Genomic DNA, 23,949 nt, shown 5'->3' on the forward strand with positions numbered 1-23,949 from the left:
TCTTGCCATTTCACATAATGCATGATTTCCGCACAGATTCTGTTTTTAGTAGAACTAGAATGTGAATTGGATGAATTATACAGCTAATTGTAAGAACCAAGTTTGGTAGTATATTCAAGATTTCAGGCTGTGGACTGGTGAAGACTCCAGGGAACTGGGTACAGTACAATGATAATAGAGCATATAATTGTTAAGGAAACCTAGATGTATTGGCTTATTCATGAAGGGACAATTGCTGGCTGGTTTTGAATGCTATTTAGTTATTGTTAAGATGCTTTGATGGTAGTGGTGGTTGATTGAGAGAGGGAGGAGACATTATGCCTTTAGAGTGGACTGGAGCATACAGAGATCTTGCTAAATAGTTTTTGAATTGTGCATATAGAGGTTTGATTACATAGGTAGAGAGGTTGATCTTGTGGACAGAGCATTGAACTGGGACTTGGGAATCCTGAGTTCAGTTCCCCACTTACAGACGGCCTGTGTGATTAGGGCAAGTCACTTAACCTGTTCTTTGCCTTGGTTTCCCATCTGTAAAATGGATGTAATAGTTTCTTACCTCACATGAGTGTTGAGGATAAAATCCTTCAGTGATTGTGAGGTGTTCAGATACATACCATCACCACCATAGTAAGTAACAAGAGAAGATGCAAACATCACCTGAGTAGATGGCATCTCTGAAAAGCTGAGAAAAGCTAGGAATAGTGTCTGGTCTTTGATAAAGGGTATATTAGGTAAATCATACCTGTCTCTCATATCACTGCTCTGCATGGATTAGTAAAGTTGTGCCATTTAAAATACTTTATGTACATTTATTACATTTCTGTATTTTTTTTTGTAGGTCCATCAGTTGGTCCTGTGGCTAAAACAAACAATCTGGGAAAAAATGAGGCTATGATAAAATGGAAGAAGATTCCAAAAGATAAAAGAAATGGCTTTATTATTAACTATACAATATTTTATAAACCTGAAGGTGGAAAAGAATTAAGTAAGTAAAAGTTCTCCACTCTGTTACACCAGTGTGCTGACCCAGGATGTCTGTTACTTTATGAAGATATTAGCATACAGTACCTATTGCCGCTTACAACACCAGGAAGTTTTGCCAGAGAGAATTTCACATCTTTGTAGGATAAAGTGGTGACTGATCACTTTCCAGATAATGTTGTATGTTACAGGTGGGGGAGCAGCAGAGTTTATCTATGATTTGTGTGTTTTATCGTGGTCACCGAATGCGCTTTGCTGTTCTCTGTCATTCTCTTCACAATTATATAATGCTAAGTGCTCAGTTATGTAGAACCCAGGCCCAGAATATCTAAAAGTATGTCTACATAGTAAAAAAAACCAAAACAAACAAAAATGTGAGAGATGTAGTCATGTTGCTTAATGCACTTCTGGAAGGCATTCAGATACTAAAGTGATGACTAAAGCTGTGTGAAATTTTCTGGACTAATATAGTTTATTTACCAAAAAACATAGTTTCAATTGACTGGAAATTATCAGTGAGATTGACTCCACACATTTTGTCTGAGAAGAGGTTTATCACAGAGAGAGAGAGAGTGTGAGTGTGAGTGTGTGTGTATACACACTTGTTTGGGATATGGGAAATTGAGGTTTGAATCCCCACTCTGGAGCAGGGACTTTAACTCCACCTTCTCCTTTTCCAGGAGAGCATTCTAACCATCAGCTGATAGGCTAAACTGGGTGTATTGCTCTCAGTCTCTCCTGTTGAAGCTGTTGCACTTTGTTCTTAAATATTACTTAAACTACTTAAATATTTCATGGGCGCAGGGATTTGGGTGCTAGGTGAGTGCCCTTACCTCACTGCTAGGTAAGTGCCCTAATCACCAGGCTATAGACTATTTTGATCTCAGTCTCTCCTGCTGAAGCTGTTTCATTTTGTATAAATATTCATTTGGCAAAACAGAGAGCAAGTGAAATGACTCTGTAGCCTGGTGATTAAGGCACTCACCTTGGGAGGTAAGGGATATGGATTCAAATCCCGCCTCTGATTCAGACAAAGCCTGAATAGAATAGAACCCTAGCTTGCACTGGTGAACATTACGTAAATTGTCCGATTAGTCTCTTTGCTGATGCATGTCACAGCTATATATCTGAAAGTATCTGTTGCTATAATACCTAAAGTTTATAGGATATGATATCTTTTAGAATTATACTTCACAATGGGGTATTCCAACAAAATAATTCTTACAGGATCTGTGTATATTTTATGGTCTCCATGTATGTCAGTGATGTAACTGAAAGAAAATCACCATTTATGAAGAATTTTTGGAAAATATTTGCTGTAAACAGTTTTTTGTTTTTTTTTTAATTTCTTTCTTTTAATATTACATTATGTAGGACTGTCTTAGTTCTTCTTACTTAGTTTGTCTCATTTTCCATAGTTGCACTTGATCCTGGTGAAATGGACCTGAATCTCTGTTATAGTAGTGCAATAATTACAGCTGTTCAGATTATCCTCTTTGCTTCCATAAGGAGAGAGGACCCAAAGCTAATGGATCTGCAATGTGGTGGTAGGGTGTGATGGCTCTAAAGCATTTTCCTTCCTTTCCCCAGACCTATGGAAGCTCATGTTTAGGGAGGTTTTGGTGGCAACTTCACCCACACAGCTGTAAAGGATCAGTTATTTAAGATTTTGTTAATTCAGTCAACATTATCATACAAGTGGCAAAGAGTTCTGTGGTACCTTATAGACTAACAAACGTATTGGAGCATGAGCTTTCGTGGGTGAATACCCACTTTGTCGGATGCATGAAGTGGGTATTCACCCACGAAAGCTCATGCTCCAATACGTTTGTTAGTCTAAAAGATGCCACAGAACTCTTTGCCGCTTTTACAGATCCAGACTAACACGGCTACCCCTCTGATACTTGACATTATCATACAGATACTCACAGATTTTCTCTGATGTGTGTGACCACTATTACCATCCCCCCTCCATCTCCCAGTTAGTGGAGATGTTCATGAGAGCAGTAAAATGTCTAAAGGTTAGGGCCAGAATATGTTGCAGAGGCATAAACCCTCTTTGTTTTCAGGAATCTAATGTGGCTCTTGGGAATAGTGGGTTTAGAAATTTCTTGCCTGTTCTTGGAAGCTGCTCCTAGTTTCTGGATCAATGTGGTGGAAAGTTTGTGAGTCAGAACTTGTGGTATTTGCTGTCTACTTCGTGGATTTTTCCTGTATAGTGGATGATCTAGTCCGGTATGATTAGCTACTTATTCTAGATTAAACTACATATTTATTAAAGGCACTTACTCAATTTATATAAGCCCAAATTGAATCTTGTTTTTTTTTCTGTTGAAGAATATGACCTGTTGTATTAATTTAGATGGAATATATTGGCCAAAAGCGTTAACATAACCTGGTCGCTGTCCAACATTAAATAGTTTTAAACAAGATTCAGAGATTGGCATACAGAGACCTCAGCCTGCTGTATACCATGGCAAACACACCATTAAATGTCCATTAAACCTTTTATTAAATATACAGTAAAGAAAAACAGGTAAAGTATTTGAAATGTAAAGTATTGAATAAGCTTTTAATTTTAATATTCCTTGTTCCCGTTAGTTGGAGAGAGATTTTAGAAGGGAAAAAACTCTTGTTTGACAGTCTTTTAGGTGTTAGCAAGCAGGGCCAGCTCTAGGTTTTTTGCTGCCTCAAGGGGAAAAAAAACCAACAAACCTCTGAGTGCGCAATTGCTGAAGCAAAAAAAAAAAACCTCCCGGAATGCCACCCCTGGAATTGTGCCTCCCCAAGCACATGCTTGGTTTGCTGGTGCCTAGAGCCGGTCCTGTTAGCAAAGATTCTGGTAACTGTCCTTTTGGGAAAGAGACAGACATGAGTAGAGATGGGCTGGAACTGAGGTTGCTGCTGTTAAAGTCTGGATCCATTTCCTGGAAGACAAAACAAGAGAAACACCCACAAAAGGGCGGGGGGAAACAGCAACAATAGAAAATGCAGCTTCTGTCTCTGATGTTGATTCTGACTTGCAACCTCATTGCTGGAAAAACACAGGCACAGCACATGGTCTGACCAGCCACTCTGAGACCTGGCAAACTTGTACCAGCTGTTTAGGGTATTGCTTTTAGTTGCCTCTCTGATCACAGGCTTACAGCAATGTTGCAAAATACACTGTCTTGGACAGCTAAGCCAGAATATTATTAGGCCAAAGGAAAAAGGGGAGAGAAAGGAAAGAAGAAATAAAGTAGAGAGTAGAGGGGAGAGGAAAAAAAGAGAGAGACAAAGTCTCACATCCCAGGAAGTGTTTGGATTTCAGCCAGTGGAGGTGGCAATGTCATTTGGCTCCCTCTCTCTTTGGTTCTTTCTGGTCAGGACATCTGTCTGAATCAGGATGACAAAGCCACAGGGTTCCAGGAGGCAGTGGCATCCATGATGGTGAAGCTTGCTCCAGTAGCCAATTTTTCTCGCCAAAGTCTCATTTTCCACAGAGGGAATGATGGGTGGAAGAGCCCATCCCCTCATTTTTTTGTCTACCAATTAAGCCTTGTTTCTGACTCATCAATTTGGGTTCACTGATGTCTGGTTCCACACTTTTTTCTTTTTTACTAAGCATGATCTTAAAACAGTCCTTGATTTTTTTTTTCAGGCCTTTTTGTTTGGACTGTAGTCAGTCTTTCTGTCTCCCTTTCGTAACTTTTCCCATCAGCATTTGTTGTTAAGTTACTGTAACCTCTCATGAACTTAGTCATTTTTTACAGTTGAACTCAGAATTAGGGTAAATTTTTTTCTATAAACAAACATTTTTTCTATAAACAAATCTGACTGTTGCCAAGATATTTAAAAAAAATCCAGCCAACCAAACCTCCAGTCATTAACGTGACATATTAAAACTAAGTAGCTATAAGCAGATTGCTCAAGTCTTACAGCTTGGTAACAACAGATGAGTAGCAATGCTATACTCAGAATTCTACACATCTGCTAGCATCAGTCAGACACAGAAGTCAACAAAAGGGTCAGTGGCCCCTGCAGCAATGTAACATAGAAAAAGATGTTAGCAAAATGGGGAACAAACTTATTTTCAGGCTTCTAAGATGGTATTATAAATACAAGAGTGAATGAATAAATGAAAAATTGACAGTAATGATTTAATGAAAAACTATATATATTGGCGTTTCAATATAGGAATCTTCCTTATTTTTAAAAATCCCCTTTCTAGAGTTTGGTGTATCAATGTCAGTTTTTGAGGATGTGGCAATTATTTATATTGTGGTCGGTATTAGTAGTGGTCAACTGTAGCTATTTCTTGAACCTGCTCCTGTGTATTGCTTAGGACTGAGTAAAGAATAGCCTGTCATCTTGTGTGCTTCATAACTAGCCAATCCAAGAAGCAATCATTTAAGCTGTCAAAAAATTGCTTTTCTGAACTAGTCACCCAATTGTAGTTCTTTTATTAGACTTACATGCCTTTTCCCTCTTGCTAAACATTACACACTCAGTACATTTTCCTGTTTTGAAGACTGGTAGTACAACCATTCTAGTACATTCATATTTTTCTCACTTGGGATTTGTATCCCTACAGAGTCTTCTTTATGATCCTGTCCACTCAAATTTTCATATCATAAGCTTCAATGGAATCTTTTAGATATAGTGCTATTCTCTGACTTCTGTGACCTAGCCTATTCTTCCTGCCTATTTTGTAGACAGGTATTGCTGAATCCCACTGCTTTTTGTCATTCCATATTTCAGAAATGCTTGTTATGTCGAGGCCCATTTTCATTGCTAGGCGTTCTTTCCTCTTTTTGCTTTAAGCTTCTCTCTTGGTCTGTAGCCGCTTCAGGCACTCTAGTTTTTGTTGTTGTTGAGTTTTTTTAAGATCTCAAACTAGTGGGTCCTATTCGAACTTCATTTGCTTCTGGATGCCCAAATCACAGTAGGGGCAAAGAGTACACTTTCCAATATGTAAATGGAAGAAGGAAGTTGCAACTATTACTATATGATGTAGACCTCTCCACACTTATTCTTGCTATCTTATTTCCTGTCTGGTTTTATGCAGTATGCCCTCTGCCATGCTATCCCTGAAGACCACTCAGCTTTCAAGACAATTCTGTTACTCTCACATGAGTGGTACCGGCTTTCAATTTTCCGTGGGGGTACTCAACCCCTACTCAGCCCCAGGCCTTGCCCCCACTCCACTCCTCCTCCCAAGGCCCCATCCCGCCTCTTCCCCATCTCTTTTTCCTCCTCCTCTGAGTGCGTCCCATCCCCACTCCTTCCCCTCTGTCCCAGTGCCTCCTACTTGCTGCGGAACAGCTGATCCACAGCAGATCGGAGGAGCTGGGGGCGGGGAGGAGGAACTTGGCTGCCGGTGGATGCTAAGCACCCACTAATTTTTTTGGAGCACCCACAGAGTCTGCACCTATGTCTCACATCCTTCATTACTCAGACCTGGAGTTCTCATCTTGTGGGTGGTTCAGTAGCAGACTGCAGAATCTCTCACAAAAACAATTAAATTGCAGGATTGTGAAAATTATACAACACATAGTTTACCAAATATTTAAAAATCTTAGCTTCTTAACCAATTCACTTGTCCCTAACAACAATTTAATTTTGCATTTCTAATTAATGTTTAGACAGTGGATAGTCTAACAAAGGAAATTATACAAACATGAACGATCATTATTTTTGTAGTTCTTTGAGTTCTTCTCTGAAATTCAGCCTGACCTTCCTTGTGTTAATGGGTCTAAATATTTTCAGTCCTACCATTTTTCTGTAATTCTCTGAGCTCTCATAAACTAAACTTTTTTGGCTGTGTCAGTACTTGGATGGAAGACATCCAAGAAACACGTAGGTGTGGCATATAATGGTGTTGTCAAGCATGTAGGGTGGTAATCTTCCTCCTGAGTCTGGATTGGACTGTGCTGTGCTGAACAAATGTGGGATGGTAATGCTGTCTTTTAGTTCAGACAGAAAACCAACGTTCTACAGCTTGCAATAATAGAGATGCCATAGTACTTTTATTAAGGGTAAAATATTGACTCTGGTTATTATATTTTACATATCTAAACTCAATAGTGAATTTTCAGTTGGATATAGAATTATTCACTTTCTGTCCTGAACTGTGATGTTGCATTGTTATGCTCTGTTTAACAATTTCAGTGTTCCACACTGATGATCCCCTTGATTATATTGTATTTCAGCTTGTCTCTAAAGCATTTGAGGATCTTTCAGTGTGACCAGTGCTATATAAATGTAAAATTGTAGTAGTTAACACTTACTTTTCTTTAATATGTATATCTTTTTTTAAAATATATATATATCATCTTTGTCTGAAAAGATGAAACTGTGAACTCTGATGTTCTGCAATACAGTCTGAAGTCTCTGCAAGCAAACACCCAGTATACTGCTCATGTCATGGCAGCCACCAAAGCTGGCGGAACCCATGGAAACAGAATAACCTTCAGCACTTTGAAATTCAGTAAGTAATTTTCCATGTTAACTGTGATTGCTTTTATAGTATTTTTGTGTAAGAAATATCGTTTTTTGATTTAGGCATTTCTTAGGCCAATCCTAGTCTACTCTGCCTTTGACTTTTTGAACAAAACAAAGAAAAATAATCAAAAATTAGTTTAAATTTAATTCAGCTCATTGGAAGACATTGTAAGCCAAATCTACAATAGATTAAAAGTTTTAAAAACTAAGGTCCCAGTACTGCAAGTGACGATGCACAGGCAGACGGTTGTGCTCGCATGAATCGCCACTGAAGATTGTGGCTCTGCGCACATGTAGTAGTCTGCCTCTGTGCTGTTAATTACAGGACTGGGGCCTACTATGTCACCAGAAGGGGAAAATGTCTATCTTAGGCCTGGTCTACGCTGTGGAGGGAGGGGGAAATCGATCTAAGTTAGGCAACTTCAGCTACGTGAATAATGTAGCTGAAGGCGACGTACTTGGATCTACTCACTGCGGTGTCTTTACTGCAGTGAATTGACTGCTGCCACTCCCCCATCAACTCTGCGTGCACCTCTCGTGGCAGTGGAGTACAGGAGTCGATGGGAGAGAGCTCGGGGATCAATTTATCGCATCTAGACTAGACGCGATAAATCGACCCCTGCGGATCAATCGCTGGCCGCGGATCCAGTGGGTAGTATAGACGTACCCTAAGGAACTGGGCTCAAAATATTTATACATTGTGATTTCTTGTTGTCTTTTTTTTTTCCCCTCCCTATATGGAAAAACTCCCTGCTAACAAACCACATGTTCCTCTGAATTGAACATGGCCAGTAGGATACTCAATACACACTTGGGGTTAATATAAAATAATCTTTTTCTTATTTTCTTACTGTCTATATTTGTATCTTTCTCCTAGGGATATCATAGGATAGCTATGAATTGAAGTTAAAATTGTTATATCAAGATGTTAAATGGAAGAAACAATGAATGCCAACACTTCCTCATTTCTGCTGGCAGAACACTCTGAGACATGTCCCCAGTATTTGACTTTCTGTTCATTTCATAGGGTGAAGGGGGGGTGGCATTGGATCAGCTCCTGGAATAAAGCAGCAGCTAAAATTGGAAGCAGCTGTTTTGATATCCTAGGAAAGCCCCATTACACAGTATTGTCTGTAGCTCTGCAGTTGTGACTAGAGCTAGGCAAAAAATTTTGGACAAATAGATTATTCACCAAAATATGTCGTTTTGGTTGACTTCTCAAATTTGATTCAATTACTTGCAGCTGGGAGGAAGTTTACAGGGCCAGCTTCAGTAAACTGTTGGGGTGAATGTGTCTATCCTTTCATAACCTTTAGCTCAGTGGTTAGAATGCTTGCTTGGAGTGTAGGAGACTCAGGTTTGAATCCTGACTCTGGAGCAGGGACTTGAACTCAGATCTCCCCCATCCAAGGTGAGCAGTCTAACTGCAAAGCTAAAGGCTATTTGGGGGCTGCTCTCTGCCTGATTCAGAGGAGGGGTTTAAATCTACATCTCCTGCCTCCCAGATGATCACCAGACTATAGAGTCAGTCTCACTCTCTCTTTCTTTGGTCTTGTGAATATTAAAGTATTTATACAATGTAGAGCAGCTTCAAAAGGAGATACTGAGAGAAACCAACTTCAGATTAGCATGTAGCCTGGTGATTAGGATGCTCATGTAGGAGTGGGAAATGCTGAGTTTGAGTTACTGCTCCAGCAAAGAGAATCAAACCTGGATCTCCAACATCACAGGGAACGGCCCTAACCACTGGACTAAACAATATGAGTGATGGATATGCCGAGAGACAGTTTGCTGAAGCTACCCAGACTTTTCTGGTTTGATGACAGATTTTGAACATTTGTAGGAAATGAACCAAATATTTTTTTCTGTTTTTTGTTTGTTTGTTTTTTTCGTTGGCCAAACCGAAAAATCAGTTGTTTGCCCAACTCTAGTCATGACTGGTTTGATCTGCAAAATACACATCACTTAGGGCTTGTTTACACTTACCTGGGGATCAATGCACTTGCATCTGAAGAAGTGGGTATTCACCCACGAAAGCTCATGCTGCAAAACATCTGTTAGTCTATAAGGTGCCACAGGACTCTTTGCTGCTTCTACAGAACCAGACTAACACGGCTACCCCTCTGATACTGGGGATCAATGCACATCAATCAATGCATCGGCAGTCAATTTAGCAGGTCTAATGAAGACCCACTAAATCAACCGCAGATCGCTCTCCCGTAAACTCCTGTACACCACCTGAATGAGAAGCGCAAGGGGAGTCGATGGGAGAGCATCTCCTATCAACATAGCGTAGTGTGGACCCCGCTGTAAGTAGAGCTAAGTATGTCAACTTCAGCTACGTGAATAACATAGCTGAAGTTGCATAACTTAGATCGATCTCCCCCCATAGCGTAGACAAGGCCTTAGCATGTGTTGTATAGTGGCATACGGTACCTTAATCAGTTGGTCAAGGATGTGACAATCAGAGCTTTTATAACTTGGGCTAATAAGATGGCTTTAATTATATAGTCTAAAAGTGAAAATTTGCTCCGTAGTGTAATATACAGTACTGAGCAATATTTCAATGCTTGTTCTTTCTCTAAAGGTAAAGAAGACTTTATTTTTATAACAATACCATTTGGATTCTGTATGCTCTTATTATTAATCCTTGGGATAACCTGTACTCTAAAAAAACACACGTAAGTAAATTTTTGTGTGCTTCTTAAAGGTGAAAATAATGCATTTTAACACATAAAAGGCTAGTATCTTTATTTAAAAACAATGCTGGCTTGTTAGACTCAAATCTGTATGGAGATAAGAAAATGTCCTGTTTTGCTGAAATTAAACAAATAGCCATATGTTTAGAATTATTGTGACTTCAGCCAATAGATGTATTTCTTCACTATAGTTGCAAAAACAAATACTATTTATATAAAATGTGATAGAATAAAAGAGCTAAGAGAAATTGAATGGCTTTCTGCCTGTTAACACACACTCTCACTCATACACACTCATCCTATGTTTAAAGACTGTGTAGGTTGCAAAGTCAGACAATCAAAAGTTAGGAAATGTCAGAACTAGGATTGCCTTAGTTTTGCCTACTTGTGTGTATGCGTTAAGATTAGGACTGTCAAACAATTAAAAAAAAATTAATCACAATCCATTGCATAAAAAAAAAATCAAGATTAATCTCAGGTTTAATCACACTGTTTAAATAAATAGTATTCTATTATTGTTTAATATTTTTGGATGTTTCCTACATTTTCAAATATATTGATTTCAATTACAACACAATACAAAGTGTACAGTGCTTACTTTATGTTTTATTACAAATATTTGCCCTGTAAAAAAGATAAACAAAAGAAATAGTATTTTTTGGTTCACCTCATAAGAATACTGTAGTGTATCTATTTATCATGAAAGTGCAACTTACAAATGTAGAATTTTTTTATGTACATAACTGTTCTCAAAAATAAAACAATGTAAAACTTTAGAGCCTACAAGACCACTCAGTCCTACTTCTTCTTCAGCCAATCGCTAAGACAAACAAGTTTGTTTACATTTATGGAAGGCAGCTTCTTATTTACAGTGTTAGCTGAAAGTGAGAATAGGCATTCACATAGCATTGTTGTAGCCGGTGTTGGAAGGTATATACATGCCAGATATGCTAAACATTTGTATGCCCATTGATACTTCAGCCACCATTCCAGGGGACATGCGTCCATGCTGATGACAGGTTCTGCTCAATAACAGTCCAAAGCAGTGTGTACTGACACAGATGATGAAAATGAGCGTGAGTCAGATGCCACCAACAGAAGGTTGATTTTCTTTTTTGATGGTTAGGGTTCTGTAGTTCCTGCATTGGACTGTTGCTTTTTTAAGATTCCTGACACCATGTTCCTCACCTCATTCTGCTCAGATTTTGGAAGGCAGTTCAGATTCTTAAACCTAGGGTTAAGTGCTGTAGCTATTTTTAGAAATCTCACATTGGTATCTTTTTTGCTTTTGTCAAATCTGCAGTGAAAGTGTTCTTAAATCGAACATGTGCTGGGTCATCATCCAAGAGTGCCATAACACGAAATATATGACAGAATGTGTGTAAAACCACAGAGCAGGAGATATACAATTCTCTCCCAAGGAGTGCAGTCACAAATTTAATTAATGCATTATTTTTTTAATGAGTGTCATCGGGACCGGCAAGAATAGCATTACTGATTAATGAAGCCATACTGGAGCCAGCCAGGACAGAGTGGCACACCCATGCCACCACTGTTTTCTATATCAACAAAGAAGGGGAACAAGATTGATCACCTCTGCATATAGAGCAGTCAGTCTCTGAAACTGGTGCATCAATCCCCAGATCCTCCTGTCTGCAGCCTATCTTCCTGGGATGCAGAAGGTAGTCACAGACTCGCTCATCAGACACACTATTGACTGTCAGGTGGGAACTTCACAATTCAGTGGTATATGACATGTTCACATGATGGGGGACTCCAACCAGAGAACTATTCGCTTCCCAGATGCACCACGTAATGCTCTGGGGAGCCCTCGGCCATTGTTCCTAGGGCGATACTCCTGATCAGACCAAGTCAACTATGCCTTCCCTCCACTACCACTCTTGCCTGGAGTGATGCACAAGAGCCGATGAGACAGAGCAATGGACATTTTGGTCGCCCCCAGACCATTCTGATTTTCCAATCTCTTCTACATGTTATCCTGCCCTCAAGTCTCATCCTGAACTTCCTCGATCTGCTGAATAGGGTGACCAGATGTCCCGATTTTATAGGGGCAGTTCCGATATTTGGGGCTTTTTTTTATATATAAGCATCTATTACCCCCTGTCCCGTCCTGATTTTTCACACTTTCCAACTAAAAAAAAACAAATGAGGCGTCCTTGTGGCACTTAGAGACTAAAAAATGTATTTGGGCATAAGCTTTCATGGGCTAGAACCCACTTCATCAGCTGTATGAAGTAAAAAATACAGGAGCAGGTATAAATACATGAAAGGATGGGGGTGCTTTACCAAGTGTTAGGTCAGTCTAATGAGAGAAATCAATAAACAGCAGGATACCCAGGGAGGAAAAATAACTTTTGTGGTGGTAAGAGAGTGGCCCATTACAGACAGTTGACAAGAAGGTGCAAGTAACAGTAGGGAGAAATTAGTATTGGGGAAATGAAGTTCACACCTTCTTGTCAACTGTCTGTAATGGGCCGCCTTATTAAGTGAGCATTGTCCATCCTATGGACCAAATGAGGCTGGGGAACTGTGTGTGTGTGGGAAAGTAGTAAGTGCTCATGCGATTATAATTGTAACATAATTCATACACACAAGGTATTAGATTAAGGTTACACAGGCAACCTTAATTCTGGCATATTCTTTTAACATAGTTTGTACAATTTCCTAGGTTTTTAATAAAGCAAATGGAAAAAGCAGAGATTCTATCGTGGTATCATACTGATACCCATATGGTTCATAAGCAAGGTAGGAACATTTCCATCTCTGCCACGTCAGCTAATGGAATAACTGATAGCAGTAGTAGGCTGTCATCCTCTGTGTGGACCAACACTAGAGGGGAATATGATGCCACATCCTTTGCAGTGTGTTTCCCAGATATTTGCTGACAGCAGGGGAATGCTGAGTCTCGGAAATCTTGCGTTCCATTCCAGTCTCTGAACGGGAGTGTGCTCTAAACGGCACAGACTCTTTTGCCTATTCATACCACACGTCACACTTTCTGCCCCGTCCCCTCCAACCTGTTGTTGTTCCAGTTCAGTCTTTTTCCACCCCAGTTCCTCATCCCAGTCCCAGATTCTTTGCCCAGTCAGTCACAGTTTCCCCCTCCTGGCTCCTTATCCAATCTCTCTCTCCCTGTCCCTGATTTCTCCCTCCACTGGCTCCCAGTTCTCCCTTCCTAGCTCCTTGTCCCAATCTTTCTGCCCAGCCAGTCCCAGTTCTTGGCCTGGACCACACCTCTCATCAGATATGTTCCTCTCCTATGTTCTCCCCCCCCGCAACTTTCTCCCAGTCCCAATTTCTCTTTTTCCCTGCCAGCCTCAATCCCAGTTATTCTTGCCTCACACTTCTTGTCCCCATTTACTCCTTCTCTCACCTTCTGTCTGGTTCTTGGTCCTCTGCATTTGCGTTAGGCACTGTCCTCTTCCACACTGCTGATGAGGATGTCATTGAGAGCACAGAAGAGAGTCTCTCTACTGTCATATTTGGTGCCTGCCCCAACCCTGGCCTGGACCAGAATTACAAGGAAAGTGTGGCTTTGCACCTGAAGTCCTGGGCTGGAACATGCTCAGTTGCTCTGTGAGACTGGTGCATGTGCAGTCTGGTCACATGTAGATGCTTTGAGGTGTGGCACATCCTCTCTGATGACAAAATCTTTGGAGACTTTAGCTACTAAGCCATTAGAAGTCTCTACTGAGCATGTGCAAACTGATTTTTTTTTAAATGGTTACAATTTAGCCAAATTTGGGCAGATTTTCATATGAAGAGCACAAAACATATCCCTGACATAAAGGCCACCCCTGGCCAAATTTCAAGTCTCTGCTCCAAAGCACAGGCTTCCTAGAACTTCACAAAGAAATGGTCCTAAGACTTCTTAACACTGCAAAACACCATATTGTCCCCCTAAACTTATTGTCAGAAAAGGCTGAGCTGTTTTGGCTGAAACTTAAAAATCTGCGTAAGGCAGACACCTGATGTGGAAAATTTCAGCCCCCAAATGTTAAAATTTTGTTAAAGTTATATGTGATTGAAAACAGGGTTAAAATAGGAACCTTTGAGTCATGTTAGGTAGCAATTCCAGCTCCACTTATAGTACTTATAACATATAGCTTATATAGCCTCAACACTGTTGTATTCTCTTGTCTTTTATATTTGGCACTCTCTCTTAATATGTTTATGAGGCTCTGAGCCTGCAAAAACCTAAATACTTGCATAACTTTACTCATATGTATAGTCCACAGGCTTCAAAGGTACTACTCATGTGAGTAAAGTTATGCACACATGTAAATAATTGTGGGTTCAAGGATATAATTAGTACCGGCAGCAATTCTGTTTAAAGCACTCACAAAGCTTATTTTGGTTACTAATTTTTATTAAAGTCGTTCTGGCACTTTTTTATATATAAATACAGGAATTGGCTGTGCCCTATTTTGGCTGGGAGATCCTACTGTTCAGCTTGTGTTCCCATGTAAATGTTAATTTTAAACTTTTTTCTGACTGCCACAGTCTGCTCAGTATTGATTTGGAGACAGTGTCTTGAATGCAGTCAATCTTTTCTGTGAAATAGGCGGATAATTACGTTGCAGTTAAAAAAAACAAAAAACAATGGGCATATTTTTGCTGCAGAGTTAACTCAAATGTCATCCACACACACAAACCCTTCACTCGAGTTGGCTTGCCTCTCGGGAGTATTGGTAAGGCTATGATTTTGGCCCGGGTATTTTTAATAAAAGGCACGAAGAGGACATGGGCAATAAACAATAATCACATAAATATACACACAGTAATGCAGTTTTCACTACATCAATACAATTGCCTGGTGCCCCACACCACAGGGGACCCTGTGAAGCTAAGTTAAGGGTGGCGGGGCTCAGGCTTCAGCTGAAGCCAAAGCCTGAGCCCCGCCACCCGAGGCTGAAGCCAAAGCCCAAGCCCTTTCCAGAATCTGTGACAGAATCGTAGCCTTAGGTATTGGCTTCAGCTCAAGTCAGCACAACTCATCAGCTGCTAATAAAACCACAGTGTGGAGTTCCTGTATTGTTTTGCACTGCGGCTGCTGTCACGTGAGCTAGGTTAACTCAAGAGGAGTTAAGTTAACTTTACAATGAGGACATACTCTATAAAATAACCCAGACACTCTTCATTCCAAGCCTAATGTAGGCATGTCGTAAGAAAAATTTGGCTTATGTAGCTTGAATAGTTACAACTGCAGCTTTATTTTCTGTATTTAATGGTAAACATTGCTTTAAACCAAAAACTCCAGTCCCAGATAACACACTGCTATTACTTTTAAACAATTTTTCTCTAGCCCGTAAGAATTGACTTGAGGGAAAGCAGTTCCCCTTATTATAATAATTTAGATAATGAATACAGGGAAAGGACTTCCCTTGATAAATGTTTGCCATTCTATTCCTGGTTAAACATTTTCTGTATTGAATCCATTCATGTACTGGTACAGTATTCCTACGGCATTCATCATGTCAGTCATCTGATTCCTACATCAAAAGGCCAGATCTCTTTTCTGAATTGCAGATTGAAAAAGGTTTGCTGGCCTGATATACCAAATCCTGCAGAGAGCATTGCTGTAGAGTGGCCTACTGACAAGCTTAAGGTAACATCAGATTCCTGTTAAGAAAAACAAATATGTGATGAGAGTAAATTTTCTGATAAACAATTGAAGCATGGTGGACTAGATTCATTAAATCAGTGATGATTATAATGATGCTCTCTCAGGAATGAATTTGACCAAATGTAACCTTCTTTTATAGATACCTCCATAGGCACCTATATTTACTACTTTTTATATAGCATGATATGTTGTACTCTTGTAGTTCATTTTCCCCAACTTGTCTTGAATGAGATGAGTTTCTGCCTGTGGTGGGGCCTATGTTCCAGATGCTCATCTATCTGCCCAGTTAAGTGGGCAGTCATCTCTAAAGTAATTCACCCATCCTCATTAGATTACAATGTATCTTAAGAATTTACATCCTAAAATATGAGTCAGAGTAGCATGTTTAAAATTATAGCATTTATTACTCTTTTTTACAAGATAAAATTCATATAGAATAGGTGTAAACAAAACCATATTACAAAAACTGACAGATGTTTATACTTTGGGAAGTTTTGTTGCAGAGAAAGACAAACTTAACAAAAAACTGACAAACGCCCATGAAAAATGTCCTAGCCTGACCCATCACAGGAGATGACAGGTATACAGGAGTCTGTATTCCTGTCTCTGAGAGGGTCTGAGTGTGCTTCTCTGTCACCCTTAGTCCTCAGTTTTCAATTTCCCAGGCCCCCTCTCAGCTTTCCTGTGGAGGACTAAGATAAAGGTTCTTCTCTGAGTGCCTGTCATTGTGTATTTTTCTTTTGAGATCAGAATCTTTTGGCCAGCAATGTCCGTTGAGCTGTGTCTGTGCCTTGCTTATCCTCAGCCCTCACCTTCCCCACCCAATGGCATAGAGAGCAGAGTGAATCCAACTTACCTGTTCCTTCTTAGTGCCTATCATATTATCATATCATAGCTTCAGTTTTGTCACTGAATCCTTTTTCATTTATTGAAATCTAATAGAGTTGGACAGATGTCACTAAAAGGGTAATTTAAAGACAATGGGGTTGCGGGTATAACTCAGGGAAAATTTTTCCTGTAGAATTTACTGATCATCATATGCAAAATGAAAATACTCTAACGTGATTCCTGGCACAGATTGAGTTTGAAGGGCTTGTGAGTTAGAAAACAGTCATTTTACTAGTAAACTGAGAAAATTTGATATGGATTCATTGAGACAATAAACGTGGAGCTTTACATTGCCATTTTCATAGTCACTTTTCTGAAAACTGTATTTCAAGAGAAATGCATTTCAAGGTTTCATTAAGTGGCTTCTTAAACATACAGACTTGAACAGAGCTGAAGTGGTGCGGGTGTTTTTAAAAGATCTTTGTAATGTATCTTCCTTTGTCCTGATGTAAGTTTCAAGTGTTTCCTTTTTGTACTGACAGAATAATTCGCCTCTGAAGGAAGTACAATCTGAGGATGGGACAGTAGATCCTGAAGGCATCTGTGTTTTGGAATCATGCTTTCCTGCTGAAGACCATACTGCATTATTAGTAGAGAGTCATGCGAACTATGATTCTAAACATACAAATGTTTGTAAAAAGGACATGGGTAATGGACATAAAAAGATTTTGTATGGTGAAGAATATGAAGTTGTAAAACCACTATCACCATCAATTCCATATATAGTTACAGAACAAGACTTCAGGAGTCAAATGTTGCTTTCAGCTTTGATGCCTACCAGAAGAATCCAACATCAGCATCTAGAAATATCAAAAGAAGGCTTATGTGAGTCTCTGCATTCTTCAATCGAGAATTCCAAAGAGAATGAAAAGGAGGAAGTTCTAGAACATACAGATTTCAAAGAAGAAACTAAAATCAATCCATATCTGAAGAATTCTTTAATACAAGGGAATTTCTAATTTCTGAGAATTTGCCAGAATACAATAAGGAAGCCAAAAACCAATTGCTTGTCTTAGCCCTTTTCCAGCGAAACACTATAGGGCAACCATATGTGACACTGGACATGTTTGGACTGACCACAGCTGATCAGTGCATACCTGCAAAGTCATTTTGAGGTATTGTACTGTCCCGCTGGTCTGCTGCTTTCTCTTTGAGGGAGTGTTGCCTTCCATACAGACATGCGTTCAATTTCTCTTAGCATCACTTACTTGACTGAAAACTACCAGTTTGTTTGAACTATTTTGAAGGAATTAATGCATTTCATCATCTGTTAATTTTGACTTCATATTATTGTTCTCTTTAACAGACAGACATAGAGAAATATGCGCCAGTAGCCAGGCAAAGGAATCACACTTAATTCTTTTTATCCCTCCCCTTCCAGTTTATTAAAACAAATTTATCTTTACCATGACAGTATCCATCAGTGCAAGCAGGATGCTGATTTCCTTCTTGACAGTCTCTTTCTGAAGCAGGCTGTTGCTAAGGCCAGGCATGATTACTCAAACATCGCCAGGATCTTCAAATCCCTTCCTTTCTTCTTTCTTAAAGTTACAAGAAATAGAACTTCTCTTTTCCCATTCTTCCTTCCCTTAACTTCTGTTTTCAATTCTATTTGTAGTGTTCCTGCTATTTGTCAAGTAACTGGAGGCTCTGCTGTTCCTCTTGCCACTTCGGTCATCTGGTTTGGATATTATGCTTCCTGTTTGTGTCAACAAGATTTTGTCTGTGGCCATAGATTTGGTTGGATTCTCTGTCACTCTCCTGTTTCATTTTCTCTTGGTTTTATCTTCTGTATTTTACTCTGTTTTTCATTTCTCCTGGTTATTTGTCACTCATTGTCACTCCGTGTGCCCCATTCTATCATCTTACTCCTTTGTCACTGTAGATCTCTCCTGGCCCTCCAGCTGCTTCTCCAGTTGATGCATTGACTTCCTTGACTGAAATGGCTTAACTGAACCCAGCCTCTTCTGTAGAAAAGGGCACTGAATCTATATTTAAGGCAGTGCTTCTCCTCTAACTAAAGGAAAATGCTGAATCAAACTGAGTAGTCAAAGGAGTCCTTTGAAGATTATCGCATTAAACTTAGAATTTCTGGAAATTACACTTGGAAATCCTAGAATCTTTTTTTGAGCATGGCCATCTTTAGAAGTGTCCAGGCAAGTAGGACTCAGTCCTGAGCTCAATTTTGCAGTATATAACTTCATTGAGTTCAGTAGTGTTACTCTTGAAATGAGATCAGAATCAGTCCCATAGAGAATTCTGATGAGAATTAGATGATTTGCAAAAACATTTAAAAAATGACAAATCAAAATAAGCAAAGCTATTGAGCACGGAAGAGGGAAACACTTGTGGTTATACCAGAGGCATATTAATAATCAAAAGAAAAAAAATGTTCATAAGGGGACTGGTTCTTTATAGACCAGAAAAATTGAATCAAAAAGTCCGTTAGAATAAAGGCCAAGCTGACTTCTATATTTGTATAGATCCAAGCACACTGACAGAGCTCAGTAAAAAATATTAAAACTTAAAATGACAAGTGTTCAAGTCCCCATTCACTGTTTGGGCAGCTGGGCCTAATGAGATATGTGGCTTGTCCTTTGATCATTTTCAAGATAATACTAACCATTTTTATTTTCTTTGAATTTCATCCCAGTAGCACAACAAAGATGACTGAGTGTATGTCTACACTGCAGCTAAGTGTGTTCCTCCCAGCCCAGACGGACAGACAGACATGTGCTAGATCTCCTTGAGCAATCACGCTAAAAATAGCTGCGCGGATGTAGCTGCATGGGCTAGTCACCTGTGCAAAGACCCAAGGGGTTGGGTGGGCTTGTATTTGGGTGGCTTTCCTGTGCTGCAGTGTCCACAGTGCTATTTTTAGCATGCTAGCTCAAGCAGAGCTAGTGTGTGTCTGTCTACCTGGGCTGGGAGGCATGCTCCCAGCTGCAGTGCAGATAAATTCTAAATGGTGCCAGGGACTGATAATGGACTATTAAGCCATTAATTCTGAAATGAGTGAATTGAATGTTGTCCACATTAGCAGTACCCAGAAGTTATTACAATGTGAAAAGGGTTGGGAGACCAATGTGAAATGAATTGTTGGTCTGCTGGCTACCAGAATTTGCATTAATTGGCATCCTAAGACTCCTAGGCACGACAGTAATCATCATAATCATCACCCTTGCCGGCATTCTTGGTCTGGGATACTGAATGTGCATGGAGAGTCAACTTAATCCTCTTACTCTTAGGGAGGATCCCTCCAAATCATAGCTGAGGCTGCTTATTGAGACTGGGGGAAAGTGTGCATTGCCTGTTGAGTATTATTAATGAATACTAACATTTACTATTTAAAAAAACTTTGAAAACATATTCCTGTAAACATGAAATTGCCTAGAACGTTGCTCAAATTTATTCCTTGTGAATGCAGAGATTGTCTCCTGGAACATCCTCCCTCCCATTGACCATCAAATAGTATCATTGTGGCATCTGTATCAATTGTTTACATGGAGAAATGATATTAGGGAAGTATTAATGTAATTTAGCTGCTGGAAATAAGGAGACATAAACATGTGACCAGCTTTCTGCAAACCACCAGTAAGTGCTTCACAGATCAACATTGGTTCATGGACCAATTAGAGAAACTGGTCTAAAACATAGGAAAGTCTACACATAATCTTTATTAAATACTGGACTGCATGCACTAATGTATGTACTGCATGAACAAGACCAATAATCTGCAACCCTTTCCATGCAGTCAAATACTTGTGTATAAAAATGCCGTGTGACTGCAGTCACACAACTATCATATCTAATGCACTATTTTAATCAGATTTTTTCTTTAGTTTTGAATGCATCTGCTCTGTATTGGTTATTTGAAAAAATAAATCAGTAAGAATTTTATGGCAGTAGTGGGGTTTTTGTGTTTGGTTCGTTATTTTTACTGTTAGAGGATGTGAATACACACCCTTAAATTTTCTAAGCAATGAGAAGTGAGGAAGGATGGGTTTTAGTGAGAAAGGCACAGGACTGGGAATTAGGAGACCAGGGTTTTTCTTTTCCTGGCTCTGTCCCCCTTTCTGTGTAATCTTGGATGACTCTCTCTATACCTCAGTTTCCTCCTCTGTAAAATGCCTATTTGTCAAATGTGTAGTGAGACTAAATTTTAAAGCACGTTTTGATCCTTGGATAAAAAGTGCTAAGTCAAATATAAAGTAGCATTAATTTCCAATGAGAAATGAAGTTGTACTGATGGTTTTTGAGGATCCAGGTTTTAGTGGTGGGACATATGAATTTGAATTAAGTGTCTCCAGACCCTTCTGTTATTCTGGGAGACCTAACTTAATCCCTACTGGTTAATGTACGATTCATAGGCCATCTGGATAGAAGGAACGAACTTTTTAATTGCGGACTCAGTAGTTGCAGAATGATAGTCAAGTATGCATTTGGCTATCTGAAAGGGAGATGGTGCTATTTGTGTAATAGTTTGGAAGCACCAGAAAAAAACATGCCAACCATTATATCACTGTGTTGTACTCTGCACGATATTCGTGAGAATAAGGGGGAAAAAGCCTTACTGCTGGGGGTGGTCCAGATATTTGCTCAGTGGTAAAAACAGCAGATGTCTCATAGTAAATGGAAACACACGGGGAAATATTGTTAGGGATGCCTATTGTTCTTATTTTGAGTCTCATCCCTGAAAATGTGTGACTGTACAATCAGCCATTAGCCCGTGGAGGTGGAATTTGGGTTCACTGTGTGCATTGCTTATGGGTGATGCAAGTGCGGTCTTGTTCAAGTACTTTTTAAAAACCCTGTACATTATTTTAACTTTGTTTAAAAGTGTTTGACTTTCATGCAGTAATGAGTCATAATGTATGAATTTTAAATTTTTTATTATGAAACAACGGTGATGTAACAGACCAAAAATAAAATTGTTATAGAACCAATATTAAAACAACTTGTAGTCAAACATACATTTAAGAAAATAATAGTGCAGCTAAAATTGAAGATGCAATACAGGGCAGAACAACAGTTAAGGGGTGGAAGGCCTGAAAGTCACAGGGAGTACGTGCCTTGGTTCTGCCTCTTGTTCTTCACAGGACTTCTGGGATTGAGTGGCATGGTGCAAAGTTATCAGGGGTGCTGGGGTCCCTCCCAGGTGCAACTGTCCTCTGTGCCCAGAGGTTGACTCTACAAGGAGAATGGCCTCTGGGATCACTGCTGCAGGGGTAGGTCGGGGAGGAGTTGCGGGGTGGTCCCAATATTGTATTGTTGAGGGACTGAAGAGCATGGCTGGGTCCCAGTACACAGGGCTGCAGCGCCTGCTGTCCTAGCATCAGCCTGTGATGAAGCAGTGAATGTTGGCTTGATATAGCCTCCATGAGCTGCCTCTGTATCTCCCTGTCCATTTCCAAGCTCTCTTTGGCTATGGTAATGCTTTCCCTGGTGATTGCAATGCTGTCCTCGGCCACTGTCACGGTCTTGTTTGTGAGCTCCATTTCGTTCTCCCAGTGGGTCCTCAGTACTGCCTCCACTTCTCACCCAGCTTTGATTTTTGGAGGAAGACACTGCTATGAAGTCTGAAAATGTCTCATCCAGACTTTCTTTTTTGCCCCCTCAGGTTGGCCAGGCACTCCATATATGATAGAGGCCCTGTCCTTGGTGACCTGGCCATTGCAGATGCCGTGGCTTTTGGAGTGTGTGTGTGTATAGATATAGATATAAATCTGATTATTGTTCATTTTTCAGACAGGCCATGATAGCATTTTTGTAATATGTGTTTGTGACTTTACCTCCCTGAGATTCTTCTCAGTCTTGGAGAACCTCAGAGGTGGCAAATTGGGTGTGTGTGTGTGTGTGTGTGAGAGAGAGAGAGAGAGAGTGATACTGGTTTGAAAAAAACACCCCGTTTACTATTTTTAGCATACTGGCTGAGATGAGACCTAGCACAAGTACGTCTACACAAGCTGGGAGTCACACTCTTAGCTCACAGTGTAGATGTAGCCAGAGAGCAGCACCTGTCTTGATAAGAGCAGTGGCTTTCCAAACTACTGTACCCCTTTCAGGAGTCTGATTTGTCTTGTGTAAACCATGTTTCACCTCACTCAAACGACTTGCTCACAAATTCAGAAATAAAAATACAAAAGTGTCACAGCACACTATTACTGACAAATGACTTACTTTCTCATTTTTACCTTATAATTATAAAATCAATTGGAATATAAATATTGTACTTACATTTCAGTGTATAGTACATAGAGTCCTGTAAACAAGTCATTATCTATATGAAATTTTGGTTTGTACTGACTTTACTAGTTCTTTTTATGTAGTCTGCTGTAAAACTAGGCCAATAGGTGAGTTGATGTACCCCCTACAAGACCTCTGTGTACCCCCAGGGGTATGTGTACCCCGGTTGAGAACCATTGGATTAGAGCACCCTCATTCCCTTGTGTAAAGACCAGGGAACTGATAGGCAGCTTGGCTTAAATCCCACTGAAAGTAATGGGAGATGGCCACTATTAACTAAAGGAAATGTTTTGAGTTTGACTTCAGCAACTATGAGTCCTTGTGAAACTCGAAGCAAACCCCCAAACTGTAAAAGAATGCTAAACTGTATTATACTATTTGGCCACTTGGTGGCACCTTGTGTAAAATATCTTATTGAAATGAACCTCGGCCATACCTGGGAGAGTATTAAAGATTGGGTGACCATATTTCCCTATGCTGAGTACAGGACACCTGGTAAAATTACTCATATTCAAGCAAGTTCAATGGCAATCAATCGTATAAATGTTCAAATTAACATAACGTTGACTGAGCCCCTGTTAAAATGAAATATTGCATAGTTGGATTCTTTTTATTTACCTTCTTATCTTTAAGGCTTTAGGGTTCACCTGGGGAGGGGTGACATACGCATCCCTATGCCCCCCCCACACGCACACATGGGGAGAGATCACACACACACACCCACCCACACACACACACTCTCTTGTACACCTCTCTCACATGGGGTGTAACCGATTGACCTGACCTTCCCTTTCCAGAGCTCTCCGCCCCTCCATGCCTAGTTGGGCCCCCGGGATGGACCCACCTGTCCTGGTACCTGGCACCTAAGTTCCCTCTAAGCTGCATGGCTGCGCAGCTGCCTATTAAGCCCCACTTAGGGCTGTGGCAGGGAGAGATGCCTCCCGGCCCCAGCGTGTACCTGCCTCAGCCAGGGGAGGAGCTCCTTCCTCAGTCCGGCCCAGGCCC

General features: G+C 40.1%; 1 protein-coding gene across 1 annotated transcript in view; it reads left to right on the forward strand.

Annotated features, from left to right (window-relative positions):
* The window catches only part of IL31RA (interleukin 31 receptor A), a 101,010-nt gene extending 79,366 nt beyond the window's left edge, over positions 1 to 21,644 (forward strand). Inside the window, 6 exon segments of the mRNA XM_045022081.1 lie at positions 839 to 985; positions 7,310 to 7,450; positions 10,052 to 10,145; positions 15,714 to 15,792; positions 17,181 to 17,637; positions 17,640 to 21,644. Coding sequence (XP_044878016.1) covers positions 839 to 985; positions 7,310 to 7,450; positions 10,052 to 10,145; positions 15,714 to 15,792; positions 17,181 to 17,637; positions 17,640 to 17,812 — 1,091 coding nt within the window. The 3' untranslated portion in view covers positions 17,813 to 21,644.
* Positions 21,645 to 23,949: the final 2,305 nt, after the last annotated feature.

This window comes from Mauremys mutica, chromosome 6, assembly GCF_020497125.1.
Source record: "Mauremys mutica isolate MM-2020 ecotype Southern chromosome 6, ASM2049712v1, whole genome shotgun sequence".
NCBI classification, from domain to species: Eukaryota; Metazoa; Chordata; order Testudines; family Geoemydidae; genus Mauremys; species Mauremys mutica.